The 26,577-nt window shown below is 45.6% G+C and overlaps 1 protein-coding gene across 2 annotated transcripts in view; it reads right to left on the bottom strand.

Moving 5' to 3' along the window:
• IFT43 (intraflagellar transport 43) overlaps positions 1–26,577 on the bottom strand; it is an 82,074-nt gene that overhangs the window by 6,933 nt on the left and 48,564 nt on the right. For both annotated transcript variants that reach the window (XM_077910086.1, XM_077910087.1), the window contains 2 exons: positions 17,335–17,367; positions 16,646–16,692 (listed from right to left, as the gene is read on the bottom strand). In XM_077910086.1, the coding sequence (XP_077766212.1) occupies positions 16,646–16,692; positions 17,335–17,367 (80 nt within the window). The remainder of the gene's footprint in view (positions 1–16,645; positions 16,693–17,334; positions 17,368–26,577) is intronic.

Below are 26,577 nucleotides of genomic sequence, written 5' to 3'. Positions count from 1 at the left end.
GCTCAACCACTGAGCCACCCGGCGTCCCTGATACATCTTCTTCTTGTAAATGACCACCAAGTATTCTATGGACTGAGTGCCCCATAATGCATTTAATCTGGTTCAGAGAAGATCTCATTTAGAACCTTGGAAGGTGGTGAGGTGGGGTTGGGAAAGGTCTCCGAATGAGGGATGATGAGCTCAAAGCCGAAGGATAGATAGCATTCGACCAGGTGGGGGATGACCTTTGCAAAGGTGCTATGAGGTGAGAAGTAACTCATGAGCCTGAAGAAACTGGAGGAAGGCCAGTGTGCTCAGTACTGGGAGAGCAGCATGTGGCGAGGCAGGAGAGACGGTACCTGGTGCCAGGGGAGGAAGGACCCTCATCGACCAGCCAGGAAACACGGACAGGGTGCCTGTTCTACACAAGACCCCTTCCAGGGCACATCAGGGGAAAACCAACATCACCGAAGCATGGCAAAGCTGCAGAGGGAGGGACTACACATAAGAAAATAGTGATAATAAAAGCAGAATCAGGAAAATGTATATCCCTTCCTTTGTGAATCACCTTGGAATCCAACAAGTAGAATTCGGAGCTTTCTACTTTGTCTTTCCGTTATACTTTAGGGCCACAGGGTGGACCTCACTACCCTGTAGTGGGTAGGGTTAAGTGAAATTTGCCCTAGGTCTGCCCCCTAGATGGTGAACCAGCTGAGGGCAAGAAGCACATCCCAGTCACTGCATTCCCAAGGACCAGCGAACCAAAGGACAACTGAACAGAACTGAATCAATAGATTCCCCTCCAACTGAAAGTCCCACACAGGGAAGAGCCACATCAATCTTCTCTGTATCGTTCCAATTACAGTCTAAGTGTCACCCAGCCCTACAATTGCCTAAGTAGGAATGATTTTATAAACAACCAGGCACAATCCTTGGATACTTTCTGGATTTGATAACATCAGAGCAAAGGTTTTGCTTCACTTGACAGCTGCAGGGCCTAGCTGGGAAAGGCTGGGCATATGCAAGAAACAATGGATGAGTGGGCACAAAATCACAGGGGAAGAGTCATTCAAATCTGGTCCACGTGGATCACCAGGCTTTCATCCTGAGGCTGGGTCACATCGCTCTTCACCAACCTCCCTGTGTTTCTTCCTTCTTGGATTTCTGGAGTGCCCCGCTATTCCACTCCATTTTCTGGAAGCTCCCGGGAAAGGTTTGTTAATACACAACCAACAACAGTAAGAACTTATTTCAAAGAGAGAGACTGACAAATGGGAAACTCGTTATGATACTGCAACACCAGTCTGCCAACAGATTACCCAGCAAACCAGCTACCAGAGGAAAGCACAGAATGAGGGGTGCTTATATAAATAATAGACACATGTGGGAACACCAGTAAGATTGATTACAACTGGTTTCAAAGATGTGAGAAGCTGCCATTTGCCTCCAGATACGTTCATTATGGATAATATCATCATACACGCACACTAAAAAGCTAACTACCCAGTAAAATCCCAGAGGACTCCTTTTTAGCCCCCATGACCTGACAGTAAGAAGCCAGCCTGCCTCTTCCAATAAAGCGGGCTCCAGATCTCTGAGATGCAGTTTGAGATGGCCCACACTCAAACCCAGATGTTGTTGGCCTGTTTTGGTACAACTAGAATAGAAACTTATTTTTTAAAGACCAGACTCAGCATGCAGAGTACACCCTGAGCATGACTCAGGCTCTTTACCTGGAACTAAGTCTAAGTTCTGCAGGAAGGAAAGAACAAAGGACCCTAGGTCCCCAAAGCAGCCCCTCCTCTCTGTGTCCCTTGAGGTTCTACTACTCTTTGATGATTTTCTTGGTTGGGGATTTCTGAATGGGATCTCCCGGTTGTAGCCACAGGGATTTCAGGAGAGCTCCATGAAGTCTCTTCTATACTCTAGCACTTTCTCACCCTGACACCTTAGTAAGTGACACAAGTGGTTGGTCTACCTGCCAGGTTCCTCCAGATGCCTTCTGATGACATCTGTCCCTCTCACTCTGTCCACTAACTGAGCTCCCCATGGCAAAGGTCCTGCTTGGTCATATGGAATCTCTTCCCAGAGCTGCTTTCCCATGCAGTGCCCCAGCCCCTGCAGAGGATCCATGGGCTCCTAACGGTTCACACTCACCATCTATAGCCAAGTTCAATAACCAATCCACATCAAAGGAATCTGGACATAGTGCTTAAGGACACCCCAGTAAGAGGTCCATACAACCCCTGCTTCTGTGCCCAAAGGCAAAAGACCTCAGCAGAGCCCAAAAGAGAAACAATGTCCACGTTTTGGGGAGATGGCAACTTTAAACCAGAGATCGTTATAATTTTTCTCTCCAGCTGCAAAACTTTGTTTTACTGAATGCTGTTACCTTCTGCATCACGTATGGGGAATTTTAAACAGGCAAATGGAAGAAGGTCTGATTGAAGATGAAGTTAAGTGAAAGAAATTGGTCTCATTTAGCACATGACAGGATTCATCTGTGTTCCCAAGTCCACTGAGGTGGCATCATGGGCGTTCCATATTCATGAGCTGCTGCGACACTGTGTCCCCTCATTTACAAAGAGCCGTGTTCAGCAAATTCTGTCCCTGTGGACACTCCATGCATTTCATGGTCTTGTCAGAGAGACATCAAACGCTCCAGTAACCAAATACCAGAAAATGGCTTTAATTAGTGGATCTCAATCGTATAAATAATTTTTTTCGAAGTGAAAAAATGGAGAATTTTTGAAAAGGGAGAAGAAAAGGGGAAAGCAGTAGGCAACAGGCTTCAAACACCCGGAGGAACAAGAGAAAGAGAGGGCCTCAGAGGAGCTCCTGAGCACGCCTGGGCCCTGCAACCGTCGGTCCCCTGCATTCTCCAAGTCGAGGGGCAAAAACATGCCTGCAGGTCCCTGGCAGGTGCTTTAAGACGACTTATCCCTTGTGACTTTACCTGATGGAAGCCGGGTCCAGCCCGGACTCACTACTGGCAGGGGAGGAGAGAGGCAGCAGACATGGGGAGAAACGAATCTGGCAACTGGGATGGTGGCTAGACACCCACACCGCGAATGCCAAGAAACAGACACAGTGGAGCCAATGTCTACTCTGGAGCTGTGCACAAGCAGGTCCCCGATGAAGCATGTGACAGAGCCAGAAAGGAAAGATGCCCCGTCCTGAGGTGCCAGCTCGGTGGTGGGGGTGGGGGTGGTGTGGTGGGCTTCTTCTGTGTCCCACAGGTTGAAATGCTTCCATATTCCTGTCAAACTGCATCTCTCTTACTGTTGCTGGGAAAGGAGATCACAGACCTTAAGGAAGTCAAAATAGCTGATGGTTCCTCACAGCCTGCCCAAGCTCTGGTGACTCTCCTGGCTGATGATGGTTTGACAAGGAAGGTTTGGACTAACATTAGTTTCTGAGATAAATCAGGCCTCCGCATGCTGTGGTGCTGCCTGGACCATGGCAGAGCAGGGCCTTCGCCAAGAGTGACAGCCTGGCTTGCGGTATAATGACGATGTGTGAAAGCCTGACCTCACCACATCAGCCACAGAAGGATGTTAGCATGTATCCGAAGGAACCATGGATGCAACACCCCGGAATGAGATTTTCTGCACCTCCCTACCCAAGTGCACACTGAGTGCTCACAAGAATCATGATCAGCAATGCAAAGGGTCATTCTCAACCAGGATTGAGCCTTTGGAGCAATTCGAAGGTAGTGCTCTCGAGAGACAAGCATAGCCCAACGAGAGTTCTGTATGGGGAAAGATCCCATTCAGCCCTGGAGTCTGCCACTGGGAGGACCCCACTGCCACCTGCCGAGGTGACCTCTAGGGAACACCACACCACTGGGCACTGGCAGCTGAAGGGAATGAAGAACAATGAAGAGCAATGCTCTCTACCACTCTAAGAGCACTCGGAGCTTGCTGCTAGTTCCAGCTTTGATCTGCAGAGATGTGCTCAGGACAAGGAGGGGGAGAGGACTTTAAAAGTGTGTGGAAAAAGTGGCTGGAAGGAATGGAAACTGAGGAGCTTTCCACCCTCTTCAATAGGGCCCAAGATGAGTGATAGAGTATTAACGTGACACAGAGCGCCTTCGCCAAGCCGCCCGTGGAAGCACGGATGTTAGAAACCAGGCATATCTGATTCTATTTCATCCTCTTCGTGTTACACTGAAAAAAACAAGACAAACTACACTGCTTTTATTCTAAATCCTTAGGTTTTATATTTTTCCTTATATATATTTATTAAAAAGAGGCGACTTTGATCGGTGCCACCCGTGACACTCCCACATACGGAACGCTTCTGAGCGGTTCCCTCCGCGCGAGGCCACTGCTGGTGACAGCCAGCTGGTTTTGATCACAGCCATTCCGAATCGGATTTTCATAAGATAGATGAGGAGTCTTAGTGCTGCTCTCTCTCTTATCAGATGAGAAACAGAGGGGGAGGGGGAGCACGGGTCCCGAGGGAACAGGCAACAATCAAGGGCTGCGTGCTTCTCTCTCCGTCCCTCCGCTGCTGCAATTTTCAAAGGCGTCTGCCTCGGGCACTTTTAAATGATGGTGTCTCAATTCTGTAATCATCTTTCAAGAGCTTTCTCTTAAAGGGTCTTTTAGGTAAACCTAGTCCGTCAACCACACTTATGGACTCAGGAATCACATTCCCAGTATGTGTCCTCCTGTGTGTGTATATATAGATGAGTACACACATGCGCGCGTGTGCGCACATGCACACACACACACAGACTCAGTATCTAGTAGAACCTAAAGCTAGAGAGGGAGACCTACCATTTGGTCACATCAGGTCCTTCTCTTGCTAGGGTCAGAGAGTCCTCTGTTACCTCCCCTTTAGATTTCCACCTAAATCTTTCCAAAGAACGATTTACCTAATCCTTCTTTAGAAAACAATTTCCACGGGTGATGCGTGATGCGGGTGATGCGTCGGAAAGAAAAGACTTCTCTAAATGAGGGCTAAGAGGTGGGCGAAGTCCAACCTCTGAGCGTAAACTGTCCCTTCCCATCTCACCTAAGCCAACACCTTGGCTGTCAGGCTTCCATTCCAGCTGAGCAAATGCACCCTGGCTATCTATTTGGGAGAAGAGTCTCCAACTATCCCAGGGTACAACTTGCTGTGTTTTTGTTACAAAGGCTATTTGGAACAACTCCACGACTGTCTTCTTCCATGCAGATGGCATGATGCCTATGGATACAGTCCCCTCTTCCGAAACAGGCATCCTAGAAAACTGAGCCTCTATTTGTTTCTAGTCAAATAAAAATCTAAGTCATCTACATTTACATCTAAGTCTAAACCCCCTTGGGGAACAGTAGTTCTCTCCAATGTGGGCCTGTCCACTGTGCACAGGCCCTCTGATTCCTTCGTCTACTCCCTTCACAATCATGTGCAGTACCCACACCTCTTCCCAAAAGCTGGAACACTTCTCCGATGGTCTCTCGAAACTAAATGGGATCAGTTCTGTCCTATTCTGAGCCTGCCTTCTGGGTTCGGCTATGAGTTACGGAATAAATACTCTGATCTCTGTAACGACTTCAGGGAGATTTAGCTCTCTTTTACTTTTGTCAGTGCTTACTGCTGGATGATTTATTATTAATCACATTCCTGAAAGCTGACTATACTATGATAGAATGCTGATGGAGCTCTGTGTGTGTGTGTGTGTGTGTGTGGGCGCACGCACGTGTGTGTGTGTGTGTGTGTGTGTTCCTGGAGGAAGGGGACTACAACCTGCCTCATTCGAAACACGTGTGTGTGCATGGCAACAGGCTGTTGTTTTCATTCCCCATTCTGCCCCTTCAGATGGGGACATGCAAGTAAGCTGCGCACATGAACAAAGGAAATGGAAGCCAGAAAGGCCACTGTCAACCATGTTTCAGGGAAAGACATTTGGGACCATAAGTTTGGAAAGTCCGGCATGACTAGAGATTTCAAGGCACCACTAGGGGCATAAGACACTGGGTCTGGCTCTGCCAACAGAGCGAGAGGTCTGGTCAAGACACTGGGCTAAGCTTTGCAGCTAGATGGCGGTGCTGGGGGTATGAGGTAGATCGTGATTGAGTTGACAAAGCAGAGCTAAAATCTGTTCAAAGCTCAGCTCAGTTCTAAAGCTCCCCTGACATTCTGCCTTTTGGGAGGCCAGCAGAATACGGCCAAGCCAGTCTCTCCCACATTTGCTGAGTCAAGGAATTCTAAACATCTCTCCTTCCCATCAACTCCCAGACACCTACTCTCTTATGGTGTATACTTTACCCAGGGTAGGGTCATAGGACCTTGAATAACTTCCTGCATAAATAAATAAATAAATAAATAAATAAATAAATAAATAAATAAATAAATAAATACATGCAGCTGCTCGGGCTGACTGAAGAAATTTCTGGCAAGTTCCAGGTAACTTCCCTGGTGTTTCCCTCACTCTGGAGACCAGCACTGACCACCCCTACATGGGAGAACAGAGAAATCAGCCCGATGGCCTCAAGGATCTTTACCTATTAATGCTCTTTTTTCTCTTGCTGCCAGGAATGTGACTTTAACTGTCTCTCAAGGAAGAACTGAATTGCCAGATTTCTGGTCCATAGGGTCATACTACAGGGTGTCCCAATTAGAAATCAGGAATCCTGAGTCTTAGATCTGCCTCTAGTTGGATGACCTTCCACACTTGTCAACTCTGGTCCTAAGTCTCCTTATCATCAGATAAGGTCTACTCTACCTCTATGACAATCAGACTCTGGGGCGTCCATTACAATGTATCTCATCGTGTATTAAAAAAATGGGTGACGGGCACTGGGTGTTATTCTGTATGTTAGTAAATTGAACACCAATAAAAAATAAATTAAAAAAAATATATTAAAATCCCCAATCCTTTCTGTCACATTTGCTTATAGCAGTGTCTTTCCAAATATTCTAGCCACAGTTATATCCTATGGACAGAGCACGCCAAATATTTTGCTCAGAATCATTGTAATAAAATTCATTTCCTACAGTGCAATAAACCTGCACAGATTCCACCTGTAGCTCCACGAGGACTTCAGCTCACACGTGACCCAGCACCCTGGCGGGGGCTCTTCCATGCGCCCTGCAGTCTGGCGAGTGTGTGCCTCACTGTGGGGTCAATCTGTCCCCTCTGCTGTGCCTCAAAGGGACAGGCTGGTGGGAGAGCTTCCCTCATAGCCCTTCAGGCCCAGGTGGATGCCTGTGGGGCCTTGCTTCTCACAAATTTCCCAAAATGCCCATCCTCACACTGCGCCCAGTGAAACTTCTTCCTTGCGCCCTAAGGTAGACTTTCCTCTCTGCAAGACTCAGCAGAAGCACAAGAATTCATTCTCTAACAGCCATCTTAATGGATCTGATAGAAAAATGAAGCATAAGAAGAAAGAGAGGAATGATCAAACCTGAATGTTCTGCTTCATGTCACACAGCTTTATAGGCCTGGTGTCTTTGGTTTTTGCCTATCAGCCAGGGGATGCTTGCAGGTGGGACCTGACAGTGAGGGTCAGCAGAGCCCAGGACGGGCCAGCAGGCTAGTCTGAGAACTGGGGTCAGAGGGGATCTGCAACAGGGGGGCTAGAAAAATGAGGAGAGACTGGCCTCTTCAATAAGCAGGGTGGAAAAACCAACCGGGTGCTGTAACAACAACAAAGGCCGTGACAGCAGAGAGCGAGAAGTCACAAGGACCACATCTGAATGTCAGCTGTGACACCAACTAGCGGTGGTGTGCTAGAGCAGCTCATGCTGGCCTGTAAGAACCAACAACTAAATTTTTAGGAATACTGCATGCAGGTTGTTACACATAAACATCATTAACGACTAACTTATATATCCTTATAAATACATTATATTAAAAACAAAAGCAATAAATAGGTCAAAACTCAGCATTTCTTAAATTTTGCATTTCACTTTAGCCATCATGCTCTTGCAATTATTTACTTTTAACGTGCCTGTGTGGTAGAAATCTGATATCCTGGTGTGCTACTGGCCATCTCTTCCCAGCTCTGTGGTCAGTGATACCCTGATGAGAGCCCCAAACCAGCCATGGTGGGCCTATCTACACCGCAGAAATTGGCAAACACTACCAATGAGGACTCTGTTATCCTGGAGAGCTGATTGTTAAATATTAGCCAGCACATCACTGCTTCTTAGCCATGTGACTCCTGTGAGTGACTTAACTTCACAAGGCTTCAATTTCCTCCTTTGTACAGGGGTGATGATCACTGTGTCTCCTCTGAGAACTGCTATGAGGGTTATTGCAGGGAAAGCAGTGCAGGGCCTGGCTTACACTGAACACTAACATTAATTATCAATACCATTTCCTACAAGAATGACTTCTTTCTCAAATTTGTTATCCAGTATCTTATAAACAGAACAAAGCATAGACACAATAGACAGGACAGCTAACCTTTGTACCAGTGAGTCCCACCCTACCCGACCCCACTCCTGTGCTGGATGTGGACAGCTACAGGCACTCCTGCTCATCTATGTGTCAGGGAAGGGTGGGGAGGCATGGGTTTAGAAAGACCTTAGCATCCAGTTCTAGTGACGCCAAACTTAGAAAAAACAATTTTTTTTTTTTTTTTTTTAAGTAGGCTCCATCCCCAGTGTGGAGTCCAACGTGGGACTTGAACTCACGACCCTGAGATCAAGACCTGAACTGAGATCAAAAGTCAGAAGCTGAACTGACTGAGCCACCCAGGTGCCTCCATACAAATTGATTTTAAGGATAAAAAAAAAAAAATAGTGCTAGTTATAATAGTTTAAAAAGATTAGAGGCCAAAGGAACTAGGTTTGTGGATCACCTAAGAAGTCCCCTACATTGAATGCTGACATAATGGAATGTTCTTACAAAGCAAGAGAAAGGAACTGAGATGCAGGGTTCTAATTTATCTGTACTTAAGGAATTCTTACCACTTTCTTTCTCCACGTTAAAGCTGTTTAGGCTGAGAGCGACTCTGCTGTTTGCAGAAGGGACAGAGGGCATGGTGGTAAGACTCGGTGCAGAGGAAGAGCCCAAAAGAGAGTGAGAAAAGCCCAGAGCTGGTGATGACCGAGGAGACGGAAAGATAGGGGTGAGGGAGTGACAACCCTCTACAGATGGCATTTTTCTAATTCCACTGACAGGCCAGCATCTCACATCTCATCCAGCCTCATTGCTTGGCTGTGTTCAGCCACTTTTACCTATTTTCCCTGTTGACATGGATAGAAAATTGAGCAATTACCCTTAAACTCAGAGCTTTCAGATCATCCAGATTGCTACACTTACAGAATTAAGTCCCCAATTGCCCCAGGCTAGAAGTGGCTCAACTCAGCTGGTCCTTTAGGAATTAAACACTTTTTGGCTGGTCATAAGGATTTATTATTCTGAAGGTTTTGAGATATTTGATTCTGTCAAAACTAGACCTGAGTTGCCAAGAGCACAGCCCTCTCTAGTGGGGATGAGATGCCCAGGAGGTGCCGGGAGCAGCCAGGAAGAGGCCGTGAACATTCCACCCGTGGACCTGGGACACCCATAATGCAATTGTTAAGTGCAAGAAAGATCTGGCCCACCCCCTTTTTTTTAAAGCTCCTGTTTTCAGAGACTTTCCACTTTTGAAAGACATCTTTGGGGCTTACAATTCTTTCCTAACTTGAATTCCACTCTGAGACAAACTATTTGAAAGGTGAGTCCATATCTAATTGTGTTTTCAGAAGTTGTTTCAACCTGAGTTATTACTCATCTTTTTTAAGGACTAGGAAGTGCTCTTCTGCCATTTGTGTGCTTCTCACAAAGCTCATCTCAAAGCTTCACATTCCATCCTGAGTTCACTTTCTGAGAGCTGGATTTTAGAGCTGGAAGAGATCAGATAGGACTGGAAATGCTCCTGGAGTTGGAGAGGTGACAAGACTTTGCACCTGCGGTCTCCTCCACTAGGGTCCCCCAGCTGCCCTACTCACACCCCTGCATCCTCCTGGCAACTTCACTCCTCCTTCAGGTTGAGGTGTGAAAACCACTGCTTCTGAGTGGCCTTCCCTCATCACCTGATCCAAGTCAGTTCTCCACGCTATTCTCTCTCATGGATCCATACTCTGCCTTCAGTGTGCTCAATCGTCACTTGTCCTTCCTTCTTTAGCTTTGTGACCATTTGTTTACTCCCCATTTCCCTATTAGGCTATAAGCAGTATAAGGGCAAAGACTAAGAATGTTCTCTGCAACATCATATCCCCAGCGCCCAGCCCTAAGCATCATGGTATGTATTCAACAAATGATGGCGAAATGAATGAATGAATGAATGAATGAATAAATAAATGAATAAATAACTAGCCCAAAGTGACATGTGAGGCTGCATTTAACCCTATTCCGGATTTGATGCTTTTTCTTCTAACCCCGTACAACCTTCCATGACAGAAGAAGTCCAAAGGCCTTTGTGTCAACCAGAAACTTGATTCCAAGAACAGAGATGGATAATTGTGCCACTAAAGCACGGTCATCTAAATAGGAAACATTAGTGTGGCCATCCTACAATATTGGAACCCCGCAGTCATTTGGGGCTCTGGCTGTCCATTATTCTCAGCTGTTGTCCTAATCATGATTCCCAACATCCCTGAAGCATCGTGTCAACCCTAGCTGTGAGTGATCCCACCTAGTACCAGCAAATCAGATGACTAACAATCTTTGAACTTCACTAAACGCAGTTTACGTGGGACGCTTAATATCTGTAGCTGAGAATGGACCAGAACCAGCTTCTCTTGCAGTTACTGTAAATTCCTTATTCATTCTCCACGCAGAGTCTCTCCTCCTGCCGGGCTTCACTCAGAAGCCCTTTGCATTCTTCTTCACCTGACCACACGCTGCCTGACCTTCAGGACCCACCGCTCATTCTTTCTTCTTCCTCAAGTGCCCTCAGTCCACAGGGATCTCTTCGTCACCTGAATTGTGGCCCTCGCTAATGTAAATCATGAACACAGCAACCACCACTGGCCACCTGTGCCACCCATTATGCTGCCGTCTTAGCTTCTTACCTCTTCAATGCTTTCATCTCTTATGTTCTGTCTCCCCAGCAAAGTTGTATTCCTGTAGAGCACAGCCCTACAAAGTCTATGGACTATTCTGTAGACTATACCTACAGAGCATTCGCAGATCACTTCCCAAAGGCCTAATCCAACTTGCAGATGCATTAGGTTCTGCTTATGAACTGATTTTAAAAATTCTGTCACTTTTGAAATGTGAATTTGAAAACTTTCAGGCCACACCATCTCTTCTCTCTAGGTTTACTACAGGCCCCACCATTCTCTACTGTCTCATGCTTCTGCTCTTTCATGTGTGTATGGTATCTGCCTGGCTCCCCTCAAACTGTGTGAGCTTGTGGCCCACCTCGGCCTTGTGAAGAGTCCCATGTAGTACATTCTAGTTAACCAACAGACTCCAAAACCACCTCCAAACATCAGTCACTCCCATTTCTCATTCTAAAAACACACCTTACCCTAAAAGCCTTTTTCTTCTACTTTTCTATTCTCTTCCCTCGGAAGCCTGAAGCATTGATGGAGGGGAGGAAGCACTTCTCTTCTTTCCCTGGGCATCTTCTTGGGGAAGAAGGAGAATATGTGCCAAGAGTGAAGCTTGGGAGGCTGAATGCTGAGAAACAGATCTGAGAGACATGGTTCCTGAAAGTTTCCTAGACAAGACAGGGAGGGGAAGGAGGTGGCATTTCTCACTACATCCGCTGGAGGGCAAGGGCTATCTTATTTGCCACTATCTCCAGCTTCTGGAGCAGTCATGGCCACAGGAGGCACTGTACGAACACCTGCTGGACATCTTCAATGAAATCTAACCTCTAGGACTGTGGTAGAAAGAGACCACCTGCCTGGAGGGGGTCCTAGTCCTTGGATTCTCGTTTCTATTCCCCAAGATATATTCTCCATTGGGATTGCTCGCCAATCACTACTGCTACCAAGTATAGGGAAATTAGCAGCCCCTTCTCATGTGACAATGCTCCTCATGCTGACAACGTAGAAGAACCTGGGTATGATTTTATTAAGAGCACCAGTAGGTTTCCTCACAGGCGCCGAAAGATCTGCTTAATGTCATTGCTGAATGAGCCTCCATAGATGATTCAGGGCAATCGTTTATGGAGTGTCCCCACCCACTGGTTATTCTAAGTTCAAAGGAGCAGCCTTCGCTAGCCAACCAAGTAATTCTCTGAGCAAAGATAATTCTAGAAACTAGTTACATGTAACATATGATTCCTACTGCATAATGGATTCTAAACATTCACATATAGTGAAATGGACGAAGTCGAGTGTGAAGTGTAACATATGAACTGATTTTCCATTAAAGGACTCAGGCATAACTGCATGGAAAACAGATTTATGCCAGGGAAGAGGCATCCCTCCTAGAAGGTAAAATCAAGTGCACTCTGACAAGAAAGGGTTTTACATGTCAAACCTCCAGAGCCAAAATAAAGGCCAAATCACTAATTTCACACTTCAAGTTTATGAAGGGGAAAAAAATACTAGAGGTATTCTCTGAAAATAGATATCTTTCTTCTCTCCGTCCTTAATGGAATTGTATTTAGCATCCTATCAATCATGCTAGGCACTCTATATTACAAACGTGAGAGCTGATATTAACACAACCCACCTGTAGAAGGAGATGCCCAACAGAGCCAAGGGTCATACCATTTGTTATAGCCCAGAGGCCAAGAGCAAGGACTCTGGGGTCAAGATTTATATCTAAATCCTGGTGCTGGGCAGTGTGGCACTGGTGGTATAGTGGTGAGAAGAGCCACCTTCCAAGTGTTGTCACTTATTATGTGACCTTCGGCAAGGTTATTTTTCTTTGCCTTTGTTTGCTCATCTTTAAAACAGGGATAATGAACAATCCAAATGTCGATTACCAGGTGAATACCTAACCAAAAAGTGGTATGTCTATACACTGGAATATTACTCATTGATAAATGGAACAGGCTAATGATACATACAACATCCTGGATAAACTGAAAATCATTACAGTGAGTGAAAAAAGAACTTATGTATGTACAAAAGCATATGTATACATGACTCACATAAAATTTCAGAAAATGCAAACCACTGTATAGGGACAAAATATGAATCAGTAGTTGCCTGGAGACGGAAGCAGGGGAAGGATGGACTAGAAAGGGGCATGAGAAATTTTGGAGGGCGGGGGGATGGCAACATTCTGTATTGATTGTGGTGGTGGCTTCACTGGGCATATGTATCTGTTGAAACTCAAATGCTATGCTTTAAATGGATTCAGTTTAGTGTATGTAAATTAGCCCTCAATAAAGCTGATTTCTAAAAACTTTCCCATAGGCTTCTTTTGAGAAGTAAATGAGTTTGGCAATGAGTGGTGGTGGCAGTGATGTTGGTGGGCGTGTGGTATGAGACAGAGTGTTCACTCACAGTCAGAAGTTCTTCTCTGAGTCCTGAAATTTTGTATAATGATCTCTTTGCTTTGATATAGCATGGTCAGTGATGGGCTCACACAAGATGGCCTTAAGAGTTGCCACAACAGCAGCCAGCACAACCTTTAAATAATACACATTTAGAAGGTGCCTGGGTGGCTCAGTCAGTTAAGTGTGTGCCTTTGGCTCAGGTCATGGTCCCAGGGTCCCGGGATGGAGTCCCAGAGTCAGGCTCCCTGCTCAGCAGGGAGTCTGCTTCTCTCTCTTCCTCTGCCCCACCTCCTGCTCCTACTATCTTTCTCTCTTAAATAAATAAAATCTTTAAAATAATAATGATATGCACTTAGAAGTGTGCACACTTTAGCACTCAGAAGGTTTTGCTGTAACGTTTAATGGCTACTTCTTAAACTGTAGCATTTTCACACACTGAAAAAAAAGAAAAAAGGAGGATTTCAGAAATCTGTTGAAGGGAATTAGAAAGAGGTTCAGGGTAGGGTGGAGAGAGGCCTGGAGAAGATACCACCTGAGCAAACCTTCTGGGGACCAAGAATTTAATGAGCATCTCAGAGTTGTCAGCATCATAAATTTGTGAGCACCTATCAGCTTTGTCCATGTCCAGCGGGGTCCCTGCCTCCTTGAGTCCTTTGGCACAGCCTCCTGGATGATCACCCTGTCATCCTAGGCAACCGATGGCTGGAGCAACAATCTGTGAGGACGGGCAGATTGAAAGTATAGCCAGCAGCCATCAATCACTGAGCCACTACAGTTCAGCACTGGCACGAGGCATCCCAGGTACGTATGTGGGGAAAGAGATTTTGGGAACAGAAATGCAGTACACCTAATTTAACAGGGTCACTGGGAATCATTAGTGGGTGGACGAGTTCGGCAGCTACAAGGAGTTTAGTGAGGAAGGAAGTAAGGAGGAAGATCCGGTAAAAAGAAATGAGCTTGTTGATAAGAGATAATAGGAAAAGCAAAGACAAATGATGAAGAATGATGAAGCTGTGCTCTTGAGCTCTTACTAAATCTGAGAGTGGAGGCTTAATTCCTGACCTCCAGTGACTACCTTTCTACCTTAAAACTCCTCTGGAATGAGATGAGACAGAAGAACCTTTTCATGATTCCTGTCCTCTCCTGTCCTCAGTCCTGACTTTAGAGGCACTACGGCAGGCTTGACAAGCTTTGGTGCGCAGAATATTCATCCAGGGAGTGTATTTAAATCAATACACTGGGTGTATGCAATACAATGGGTCTCTGGGTCCCAGCTCCAGCTTCTGAATGCTGTGGCTGGGACTCTATGTCTCAACCAGCATCCCAGCATCGTCCACATGTCACACATGCCTCCAGTCCTGTGAGGCAGCTAAAGTATGGGTCACTGTTTAAGCTTTCTAGATTTAATGCTCCCCTTCGCTTTGTAGTCACATGCAAAGGTTAGTTACTAAAAGCTTTGGGGCTCTGGCTCTAGCCATGAGACAGTCATCAGCACTGGACTTACCTCCCTGCTGGGAACAATTAGGAACCTGGAAATAATGGAAGATAACAGCTGTGTGCAGACAGCAGACAACAGGGAGCACAGGACAGTGATCCCTGAGGGAAGGGAAATGAAGTGAGCCTTACCGTCATCAATCCTGGCTTTCTGCCTACAGGTACATTTCCTGGACTCTGGCCCAAGGAGGGGGAACTCCTAGTGGAGCATAGAGAGCTCACTGGGTTGAGAAGAAGTCAAGTTTAGGTAGGCGAAGGTGGCTGGAATTTGAGAAGCAAAGGATGAGACAAAGATGCTATGTAGCAGAAGAGTTGCAGAAATCTAGATCGACTGCATTCTTTTTTCTTTTTTCTTTCTTTCTTTCTTTCTTTCTTTCTTTCTTTCTTTCTTTCTTTCTTTCTTTTCTTTTCTTTCTTTCTTGCATTCTTTTTCTTTTCTTTTTTCTTTTCTTTCTTTCTCTTTTTCCTTCCTTCCTTCCTTCCTTCCTTCCTTCCTTCCTTCCTTCCTTTCCTTCCTTTCCTTCTTTCCTTCTTTTAATAAAGCAGGTGCAGGGGAGGTGCAGAGGGAGAGAGAGAATCTCAAGCAGGCTCCATGCCCATAACTGAAGTCATGACCTGAGCCAAAATCAAGAGCTGAGCCAACCCAGGTGTCCCCTAGATTGACTGCCTTCCAAACTGTGTGTGTACAGGGTCAAACTCCACATGGCTGGGAAAAGAATTACTAACAAGTGTAAGTGTGAGGTGAACAATCCCCACCCACGGGTTATAAAGAACTGGAAGGGGCTCAGCTCACCTGGGGAGAGTGGAGAGTCCTTGCTAAACCACCAGGCAGGGACACCGAGTATCTTAATGTTTAGGGTTAACCCTAAACTTGTCCTAATAAACCTTAGAAACAATTCTCAGAATGATCAAGTTGACCAACAAACACATGAACTACCTACTAAAACAGATGTATCAGTCTTTAAAGAAAGACAAGATCCAAATGTTCATAGTAACACTCACAATGACCAGTGTCCAATCAAAAACTACTAATCACGTGAAGACTCAGAAAAATATGACTTGTAACCAGAAGAAAAATCACTCGATAGAAACACAGGAAACAGATGCTAGAATTAGCAGGAAAGGACTTGACAACAGCTACTATGAAGGCTATCACCAAGGATAAAGCAAAACATGATCAGCATAAGGAGATAAATGGAAGACACAGAACTGTCTGGAGCTTCTAGAGCTGGAAATCCAGAATCTGAAAGAACAAGTTCACTGAATGGTCTTAAGGGTAGATCAAGACTGTAGAGCAAAAGAGCATTTACACAGTGGAAACTATCCAATTGGAGTACAGAGTTTATAGTGAACTGGAAACACTTTACCTCTCTGTGCTTTAGTTTCCTCAACTGTAGAATGGGGACAATAGTACCGTCTCATGGGGTGGCTGTGACAATTAAACGGTTCAACATGTATAAACTGGTAGGACAATGCCGGGTATACAATAAACACCTACTAAACAGTAGCTAGTATTGTTGTGGTTACAATGGAGGTTTGCCCAGGAGGCTGTGGGAGCACAGGGAAGAAATACCTGAGTCAGAGAGGGAGCGGGGTGGGAAGGGAAGACATTTCAGAGGAGACACTTCAGCAGTGTTGTGAAGGACAAGTGGGGCTGGCAGACAGCCACAGGGCTGAGGTGCTCCAGGCGGAGGCAGCTCGCAGCAAGACACAGAGATGCGAAGGATGGGGCCATGGAGCCTCTCTGGAGGCCTTTGTGATATTCTCCAAAGGCATCTTACCTCCTCCGTCATCTGATCCATCGAAGCTCTGCTGTCTGAGGCGGTGACTGCCCCCAAAAAGAAGGAAAGGAAAGAAAATAAATTTCAAATGTGGAAAGAAACCACCGAAACCATTGCTGTATATTGTTTCTTCTAGATGAGAAGGTCTCTGGACCCACTTTCCTCCATCAACTTAGTCAAACCTAATTAGGGTGTGTCACATATGGTTGCACAAGCTGTGCAGTGCACCATTCCACAAACTATGATATGAATGGTCCTCTCAACCCCGGGGGTGTGAAATTCAGTGGCTCTTGCCTCTACATTCTATCTTTACCTAGAAACCTTCTTCCTTCCTTTCTGATATAAGTCTTAGGAGAAGGCTAGGTTTAGAAGGCTGGTGTCATTCCTGCCCATCTGAAGCAATAAAGAAGAACCATGGGTCAAGCACTCTGATACCTGGACACAGAGTTCTAAAAACCACAGGCTGGGAGAAGAATGCAGACATTAACGCCAGGGCCCAGACCTTCAGCTAAGGAAAGAACATTAACTGAACCCTAGATTCAGTGTGCATAACTAGAGGCCCAGACAAAAGCCAGATTCATTCTATTTTCTACTGCTGAGTCCAACAAAGGCTGAACAGATCATGGTCACCAAGACTGCACTGCTAGCAAAGGTCACCAAAAGATGCAATAAGAATCCTGGAAACATACTCTTCTACTTCTTCAGAAGCCCTCCTTCCTGACCTGAAAAAAAAGGAAAACAAGGTTTATGAGAACATACTAGTCTCATGCATTGACGGGGTATGTCGGAGAGGGGGTTTCAAAAGTGAGGGCAAATTAGCATATTCCAAGTGCTTTGATTTAGTTTTCTCTTTCTAAACCAAGACCCATAACCAGCATGAGAGAATTAGAGACGCCATAAAGCCTTCCTGTAGCCTTATTTCAGTATGACTCCAACTTAAATTTTTGATTTTTAAAAAATATTTTATTTATTTATTTATGGAAGACCCAGGGAGAGAGACAGAGATGTAGGCAGGGGAAGAAGCAGGTTCTCTGCAGGAAGCCCAATGTGGGAGCTGATCCCAGGATCCTGGGATCACGACTTGACCCAAAGGCAGACACTCAACCATTGAGCCACCCAGGTGCCCCTAAATCATTGGGTTTAACCTCAGATTGAGAAGTTGAGAATTCAAATGGGTATAGATGATCCATTCCCCTCCTTTCAACAACTAGTGGACCAATTTATAGAGCACTTTCTTCCGACTGAGGCCATGGGTCTTACTTGGAGCTATAGCTGTTAGCATATGCAGCTTCCCAGGAGCGAAGAGAGATAAGCTGGCCATGCAGTACAAGTTGTAGGCTCTGGGCCTTTCTGCAGCCTCCACTTCAAGGACCAGAAGACCCCATGAGTGATGTTGGGCAGGTAGTACCCTTCAGACATTCCATGAGAACAGGAAGCCTAGTTATATATAGACATTTATCTAAGGCTGTGGTTCTCAACCTTCAATGTGCATAAGAACCATCTGGGGAGCTTGACAGACATGTAGATCGCTGGACCTGGTAGAGAGAGCTTTCTGGATCAACTGATCTGGGGGAGGGGAGTCTAAGAATACACGTTTTAAACAAATCCCTAGGTAATCCTAATGTAAGGTGGTCACTACTGACACCCTGAGAAACATGGATCGAAAGTCTTCTAAATGGGACTGACCAAATGTTGACAATTATTAAAGTTGGGTGTTGTGTACATGTTGACTACTTTTCTGTATGTCTGAGAATTTCCACAATAACAAGTTCTGTTTGTTTTTTAATGAATTCTTTCAATTCAGAAGTCAATCACCACGACGAGCAGGTGCAAAGGGTGGTGGCAGTGTCATAAGGGCCAGAAGTCAGGGTGTGTGAGAAGGCCTTTGGCAGTGCTGGGCCCACGAGCCTCGCCAGCAGAGCTACATCGGAACTAATCAGCAATTCCTGCAAGATGCAAACCACCCCTCCCCCTCTCTGAGTATAATCCGAAATTAAGCCTAAATTTAAATAGACTAGTCTCCATGAAATTCAGACTATACCAAGTGCACTGTTAAGGAAGGAAGGGGAGGTGGGAGTATTTTGGCTTCCCTTGGGAGGGAGAGTGAATGGGTAAAAACTGGAAGAACAGGATGGAACAACTCTTGAGCTCTCCCAGGCTATAGTTTTTGATATTTTTCTTTCTTTTTATTGAGCGTTTTATTATTGTTAAAGATTTTATTTATTTATTTTTATTCATAAGAGACACAGAGAGAAAGGCAGAGACATGGGCAGAGGAAGAAGCAGGCTTCCTGTGGGGAGCCTGATGCGGGACATGATCCCAGGCCCCTGGGATTATGCCCTGAGCCGAAGGCAGACACTGAACCATTGAGCCACCCAGGTGCCCCAATTATTTTTATTTTTGTCCATTGCTGCAGTTTTTGACTCTTTAAAGGGAAAGTAAAGAGATGAAGCAATTAGGGGGAGGAGGTCGAGTGGGACAGAACTGGCAGGAGGAGGTACCACAGATAAATGGAAATAGGGTGCCCAAAGATCACCACCGTGGTGTTGCTGGATGATATGGGTTTCCAATACTGTTTGAAGTCAAGAAAATTCTAAACATAGAACACCTGGCAGCCACCAAAGCCACCTGTGTGGGAGGACAGAAGGCTCTGCTCCTAGCTCACATCCGTCCCCCAGGACCACTGCTTCTAATTGTCTTGGTGAAGTTGAACTCTACAAACTCACCATCCAAATGCCTCGGTGATATGTCACCAATGGCAGGAGGCTTGGATGAATACAGGGTCCGAGAAGAACAATGTGATTAATGCACTTGCATCTTGTACATAAGAAACATAGGATCTCTCTGATCACCCCTAGGAGTTGTGACAGTATTGTTCCTTCCTAAGCAATGTGCCATGGCCAAAGTAGCAGTGATTTCATCTGAAGGAAACAATCAATGGTAACGCTAATCTTCGGGGAAGGCTGATTAATTGCCATTTATCCACTCAACATCCAAAAACGGCCATGAGTTTCACATTCAGCATAATGACTGCTGAGCTCACCTACTCTCTCACTCCAGAGGGAGCCCAAGGACTCTTCCAAATTTCATTTCACCCCATGAGAAGGAGCATGATCGAAATTGAGCCCTAGAGGACAGAGGGTGGGGATGCCCTCAGGCAGCATGTTCTCTTGTTCTCTCTCTCTCTGCCAGAAATAGCAGATTCTGGTCAAGCCTACTGTTCAGGAGATGGAAAGTCTAGGGGGAACTTGGGCAAGGCCTTGGAGAACTGGCTATGGAACACCCTGCCTTTGATGAGGCTGAGTTTTCTGGCCTTATCTAGTGAGCATGTGTGTCTGGACCACACTGCTGTTTATTTTTGTTTTTGTTTTAACCTGAATTTGTTGTCCAAATTGGGAGATTTCATACAAAAATACAGATTTCTGAATTCTTCAAACACAAAGCCTATAAATTGGACCTGCATTCCCAACATGGAAAACTCTAGGGAAGTGGAGCGAGGCTGTAATGAGTCTGAGCTCCCAGTCGTCCCCAACACTGGAAGAAAAAGAAAAGACGAGAAAGGCTGGGGACTAAAGACTAAAGACTAAATTGATTCCATGACTCTCTATGGGTCATGACCTACAGTGGATTTAGTGGATCACTACCAGCCTTGTCTTGTCTTTTTCCTTTTTTTCTTTTATTTATCTATCTTTAGAGAGAATGAGAGCTTAGGGGAGGGGGCAGAGGGAGAGAGAGAATCTCAAGCAGACTTCCCGCTGAGTGCAGAGCCCAACATGGGGCTCAATCTCACAACCCTGAGATCATGACCTGAGCTGAAATCAAGGGTTGGATGCTTAAATGACTGAGCCACCCAGGTACCCCTCTTTTTCTTTTTTAGTGGCATAGAGTAAAACAGAAAAGAGAGTGTCCTGCAAAGTAAGTATTACATAAACTTTCCCCCACAGTTTTATATATAGAAACATATCCAGTCATGACATAGAATATATTTTTATTTGCTTATTTTCAAGATTTTATTTTATTTATTCATGAGAGACAGACAGAGAGAGAGAGAGAGAGAGAGAGAGAGAGGCAGAGACATATGCAGAGGGAGAAGCAGGCTCCCTGCAGGGGGCCCGATGTGGGACTTGATCCCAGGACCCCAGGATCATGACCTGAGCCAAAGGCAGACGCTCAACCACTGAGCCAGCCAGGTGCCCCTAGAATATATTTTTAAATTGTTAGTGATAGGTTAAAAACAAAACAAAAACAAAGTATGGCAATCTATCACAGCTCAACAGCGTGGGTAACTAAAGAAGGATGTGGGCTGAAGTCCTGCCTCCACAGACTGTGAGGTAGAGAGGACTATGGGTTTAGCATCATTTCCTCCTTACAAATATACTTCTGAGGAAATGGTGTGGCCTGGGTCCAGGCCCAGGGCAGGTAGTTTATAGGGCTGCAGTCAGCTCTGCCCCAGGTTTCTGGTCTTTTACTACAGTCTCCTGCCCACGTACCTCCTTCATCAGAAGTGGCTACTGTGGGGAGTGGGGAGAGGGAGAGACCTGACAATCACAACACGGGTGACACGAGCTTATGCAGGTGGAGCACTGGCCAGTTTTCTTCACCTTCCCATCTGCCAACACTAACACTAGCTCAGCCTCCCTCTGGAAAAGAGGCAAAGCAGGGTTCAGAGACACTATGTGATAGAGAGGGACATGGGGCACCGAAATGGGTGTTTCATCCAAATCCCAGACTAGTTAGTAATGAGGCTGCAACAAGAATCCCCATTTTCCGACTTCCACCCTGGATTCCAAACATACTGCCCCAAGTCTTTTCAAAAGCAGATACCTCCTGATTTTCAGACGTTCTGATGGTACCTAGACATCTGTTTGGATTTCCTGTGCTGACAGCCCATTCCTGACTTTCCACGCTTACAGAAGGCAATAGATGGTACAAACATAGAACTGAAAGCTATAGAGAATCCTTTAAACCAAGAGTTCTTAACCAGTGGTGCACAATTAGAGTCACTGAGGGTTTTTTTCAGAGTTCATGTGCTGGGCCTTACCCCAGGCCCTCTGAGGCAGTAATCTCTAAAAATGGGACCCAGTCACACCTGAGAATCAATGCTCTAAACTTCACTTCAGATAGTAAGCTCAACTACGGGTAGTCAGCAGTATAATGGAAACCTTGCTGCTCTATACTGCTGAGTTGCCCACTTTCTTCTAACCAGTGTTAGTGAACTCTGACTTGACCTAAAGGCTGAGAGGAGGGAAGAAAAGGCTTCATAGACTGTAGCCTCCATACCTGAGTAATCCTGAGTTGGCTGGCCCAAAATTCAGACAAGATTCCATGGTATTCATAAAACTTGAGCAGGTGCTCTTCATGCTGGCAGGCCCAGAAGTGGTTCAGATCCGATTAGAGATGCTTGTTCAATATTCAAAATGTAATACACAGAGGTTGCTGAACCAGCACTTTGAAAAGTTAATTAAATGCCAGGTTTCTTTTTAAGAGCTACTCCATCACTTGCTGATTGCTTTGGCCATTTTGCAGAATGAAGCTTTAGCTCTGGACAGTGACAGGAATGTTCTTCTTTACCTCCTACCTTGTGGGGATAGGGTAACAGGAGTAAGGGCACTTTGGCTGCCTGCTTTCCAGCAAGTGACACACAGACCGGGTCGGTGACTTGGCCCTGGTGTTTTCTTGCTATCCCTACCTCCATTTAAAGCCTCATTCAGGGATGCCTGGGTGGCTCAGTGGGTGAGCGTCTGCCTTTGGCTCAGGGCATGATCCTAGAGTCCCAGGATGGAGTCCCACATCAGGCTCCCTGCATGGAGCCTGCTTCTCCCTCTGCCTGTGTCTCTGCACCTCTCTCTCTCTCTCTCTCTCCCTCCGTCTCTCATGAATAAATACAAATCTTTTAAAAAAATAAAAGGAAAGATTGTTATTTAAAAAATAAATAAATAATAAAGCCTCGTTCAGCCCAACCCTCAATCAGTCCCTCCTGGTCTTCACCCTGCTTCTCTCTGACCCACGCTAGTTTTCTTCCTCCTGGCTTCACACAGCCACCTTCCCTCCTTGGATGGGGGTGGGTGGGGGACATTCCCAGGCCCTGCCCCACAAGCCAGTTGCAGGAAGGCTGATGACTGATGATATATTTTTTTTTTTTTAATTTATGATAGTCACAGAAAGAGAGAGGCAGAGATATAGGCAGAGGGAGAAGCAGGCCCCATGCACCGGGAGCCCGATGTGGGATTCGATCCCAGGTCTCCAGGATCACGCCCTGGGCCAAAGGCAGGTGACAAACCGCTGCGCCACCCAGGGATCCCTGATGACTGATGATATTAACAGTTAACATTTATTGAGCTCGCCGAGCACCTAGCACTGTTATTATACTATCTTCTTTATGTATATTACTATTATATAATATCATATATATTTTAGTGGCATATGGCATTAATACACTATTTTATTTCATTATCGCAGCATCTTTTTTGATTCGCTCCATTTTACAAATGGGGAGACAGGCTCAGAGAAGTAGAGTAAGTTGCCTAAGGTCACCCAGCTAGAAAGCTGTAGGGCTAGAATACAAGCTCTGGGCTGACACCAAAGCCCAGCTCTTAATCCCTACTCAACAGAAGCACCCAGGTAGTTCTACATGATGCGAAATGCTCATTCCATAGACTCTGCTTCAAATCCAATGAGTATTTTCCATGACAAGGATGCACTTCCAACTATAGTAGTACTGTACTTTGTTAAGCCTGAAAATTTGGTAGTTAAGGTTGGTTTCATTGTGGGATTTATTATATATGTTTTATTTAAAACATGACAGCTTGCATGTGGCACAAAAGGAAATCCCATGTAGCAAAACTGCCTTTCTCTCCTTTTCTAAGTGCTTTAGCTCAAATACGATTCCTTTCTCTTGGCATTCAGAGACTACACTGCCATTCGAGGGGAGTGACTTGGTCAGCTGAAGACCAGCTGGGTGGCACTGGTATGACCTGGGATTGCAGCCACACTGGACCACCGGACCAGAATGATCCTTGGGTCCATTCTGGGGCTGTGTGGGGAAGAAATGCTGTACAAACCCTCCTGCCCGAGGAGTCTGTCTCCTCTGTCCTCCCCACTGTATCAGACACAAGGCCTCAGCTGCTGCTTACATGGGTTACGTGCTGAAGGGTGAAAGGCAGCTCTAATGTAGACATCATCTCAGTTAAAATGTTTCTCTCGAGTTTAATGGAATACTGCAGAGATCTAAATGGAGATAAAGTACCACGGCTCAGAGAACAGCCCGGATGCTATCTTTATGCAGCATGACAATGTTCAGTGGTTAATTAGACACCGTTAACCTATTTTAGCAGGGGACATAACTGGGATAAATGGGGGGAAGTGTCCTTGAAGTCTCTTAATATCCACAGCACATATTGGACCCTAGACTCACCTTCCTGCTGCAGGACAGAACAGGCTTAAAATAGACCAAAGTGCCAGGCATGTAGAGGCCCGACTGTCCCAGGGAAGGCCCTCTGCTTGCCCAACCCCCAGGGACCACAGCCTCTGTTCCAGATGTAAAGGCTTTGGACAAATGGTTACTAGTGCAACTTGTTGCCTGGGAGAAAAAAGCTAAAGCCATAGTTGTGTAGCTCACAGGGCTCCCATGACAAAAAGGGGAAACTTTTTGAGGCCACAGTCATAAGTACTTGGCAAGGGAAAGAGCAAGAATGAGATACCAGTTAAACCTTACATTTTCAAAATGTATCACTCCTCTGGAGGAAAAGGAATAAAATACCATTTTCTTATGAGCTTTTCTGACCTCATAACTGTTAAATGTCCAATAAAAATCTCACAAATGCCTCCAAACCTCACTGAGGTACATTTTACCAAGGCATGAGAGGAAGGAGGTAATACATCTCAGATCATATAACACCTCACTGGCACATCCCAAAACCAAGGTTCTATTTTATAAATTGTGTAACCCACAAAAAAGAGCCTTCACAGTGAAAATCTGAATCTGAGCAAAGGAGACGCTGCCACCAAATCTTGTCTACTGTGTCTATTCAGTATCAAGCTGTAAACTGAATAATGGGGGTCCCTCAGAAGTCAGATTTGTCATGAAACTTCGCTTTGCCAAGAGATTTCTCCTCATTGAAACCTCTCCCACAAGTTGAAGCTCCCCCCTTGGCTCCCAGTTCTTGCCATTCATGGGTTCAGAATCCAACACATCATTTGCCTTCTTTTAAAGACAAGCAGAATCCAACACATCTGCCTTCTTTTAAAGACAAGCAAGGACTCCCCAGCACTTAAATGTTGGCACTTTGGGGTTTTAGATCATATTAGATCGTATTTAGCTTTGCCAGTATCATCAACAAGGTGCCCAGTAGAAAGAAGAAAACCAACCACCACGACATAGACTGCCAAGCCCGTCCAGTTGAAGGTAATGAATTAGAAGGCAATTCCTGGGTGAAGTTTGCCCCCTGCTGGTCAGACTCAAAATGACATCTCTGTTCTGCTTGAAATTCTAAAGCATTCATTCATTTATCAAAAGGGAAAAAAGGCTGAAAGTTTTAACAGCTAAAAACAATTATGGGCATACACAAAATGGGTATATGTGCCTGGTATCAGGAAGTAAAAAAAGTGGAAGAGTTGAGAATTCTATATCTTTGGTGTTTCAAAAGAACATTATTTTATTCAGACACTTTGCTTGAAACTATCTGGCATGACGAGAAGGTGTTGAGATTTGGGGATCTTCTGCTCAAGATTTTACAGTTCTGCTGGAGAAAAAAGAGCATTCTAGAAATAGCAGTAATACCTCCAGAAGACACACATTGAGGGGCCTGAAAGACTACTACCGCCCCCTCCTTGTGCAACTTCTACATGAGAAAATGGAGACCAGGAGTTATGAAAGCAACCTAACTACAGCCCTGAAGCTAGCTGGACACAGAGCTGGAGCTAGGAACCAAGGTTCTCATTCCTCGTCTATTGCTGGTCCCAACTTCCCAGGACAAGTGAGGCAGATGGAAGCAAAATATCGCAGTAGCACAAAAGAGGAAATAGTCACACTGGTTGCAACAGCCAGGAGAGACTTTCTAGAAGACTGAAAAGATGAGCAGGCTCACACAGGCAGAAGAGCCACAGGAAGGCTCTCCATGCTGGAAGAAATGACTGGAATAGAGATAGGAGGCAGAAAGGGCCACGTGTGTTCAGAAGACTGCAGGGGGCCTGAAGTGGCTGAGAGGCAGACAAGGGGCTGTCCTGCGGTGGTTATCAATGCTATAAATCTATACCCTGACATCGGTCAAGGATCAGGAGGGAACCATGCGACCAGAAATACATTTTTACTGGGTTCTTTCTTCCCCCCCTTCAAGTAACTTAAGTCCACAATTGAAAGAGAGGTGGCAAAGAAATCCACGCCACTCACTATGTATCAAAGCAGCAGGAAGGGGCTGAGTGGAAGGGGCATGGTCAGCCCTCCTGCTGAGGGGGGTATGGAGGGGAGAAGCAGCACTCCAGGGCAGGGTTCCCCCACTGGCTGTCATTTCCAAATGCCGCCTTCATGAATTTTCCTACAGCTGTGCACTTTCTGCACCTACTTCATGATTTACTTCAATAAATTCGTTTAAAAGAAAACTTCAGCTCCTCAATGGAAAGCTAGCACGACCAGCCATAAGAAGGTTAACTGTGAAAAATCATAATTTTTTAAAAATCGCAGAATTTATCTTCTCATAGCTGGGTACTGCTGTTTGCCCAACGTCTGACCTACAGCTCATCCTGTCTTTGTGAAGGGCAGGTTTAGAAGGGTGCAAACAGACTCTCCCACTGACGTGAGCAGCACAAAGACAGGAGCTGTGGGGCTCAGCGCCCATCTCTGGGAAGTGTGGATATGAGGTTGGGGGGTGGGCGGGTGAAACAAGGGGAAATGTGGGTCCCCAAGTCAGGGGCAAACTTTTATCAGTATTTCTGGA

Source organism: Canis aureus, chromosome 9, assembly GCF_053574225.1.
Source record: "Canis aureus isolate CA01 chromosome 9, VMU_Caureus_v.1.0, whole genome shotgun sequence".
Taxonomy (NCBI): Eukaryota; Metazoa; Chordata; class Mammalia; order Carnivora; family Canidae; genus Canis; species Canis aureus.
Note: the sequence above shows the minus strand (reverse complement) of the source record. Positions and strands in the feature narration are given on the sequence as shown.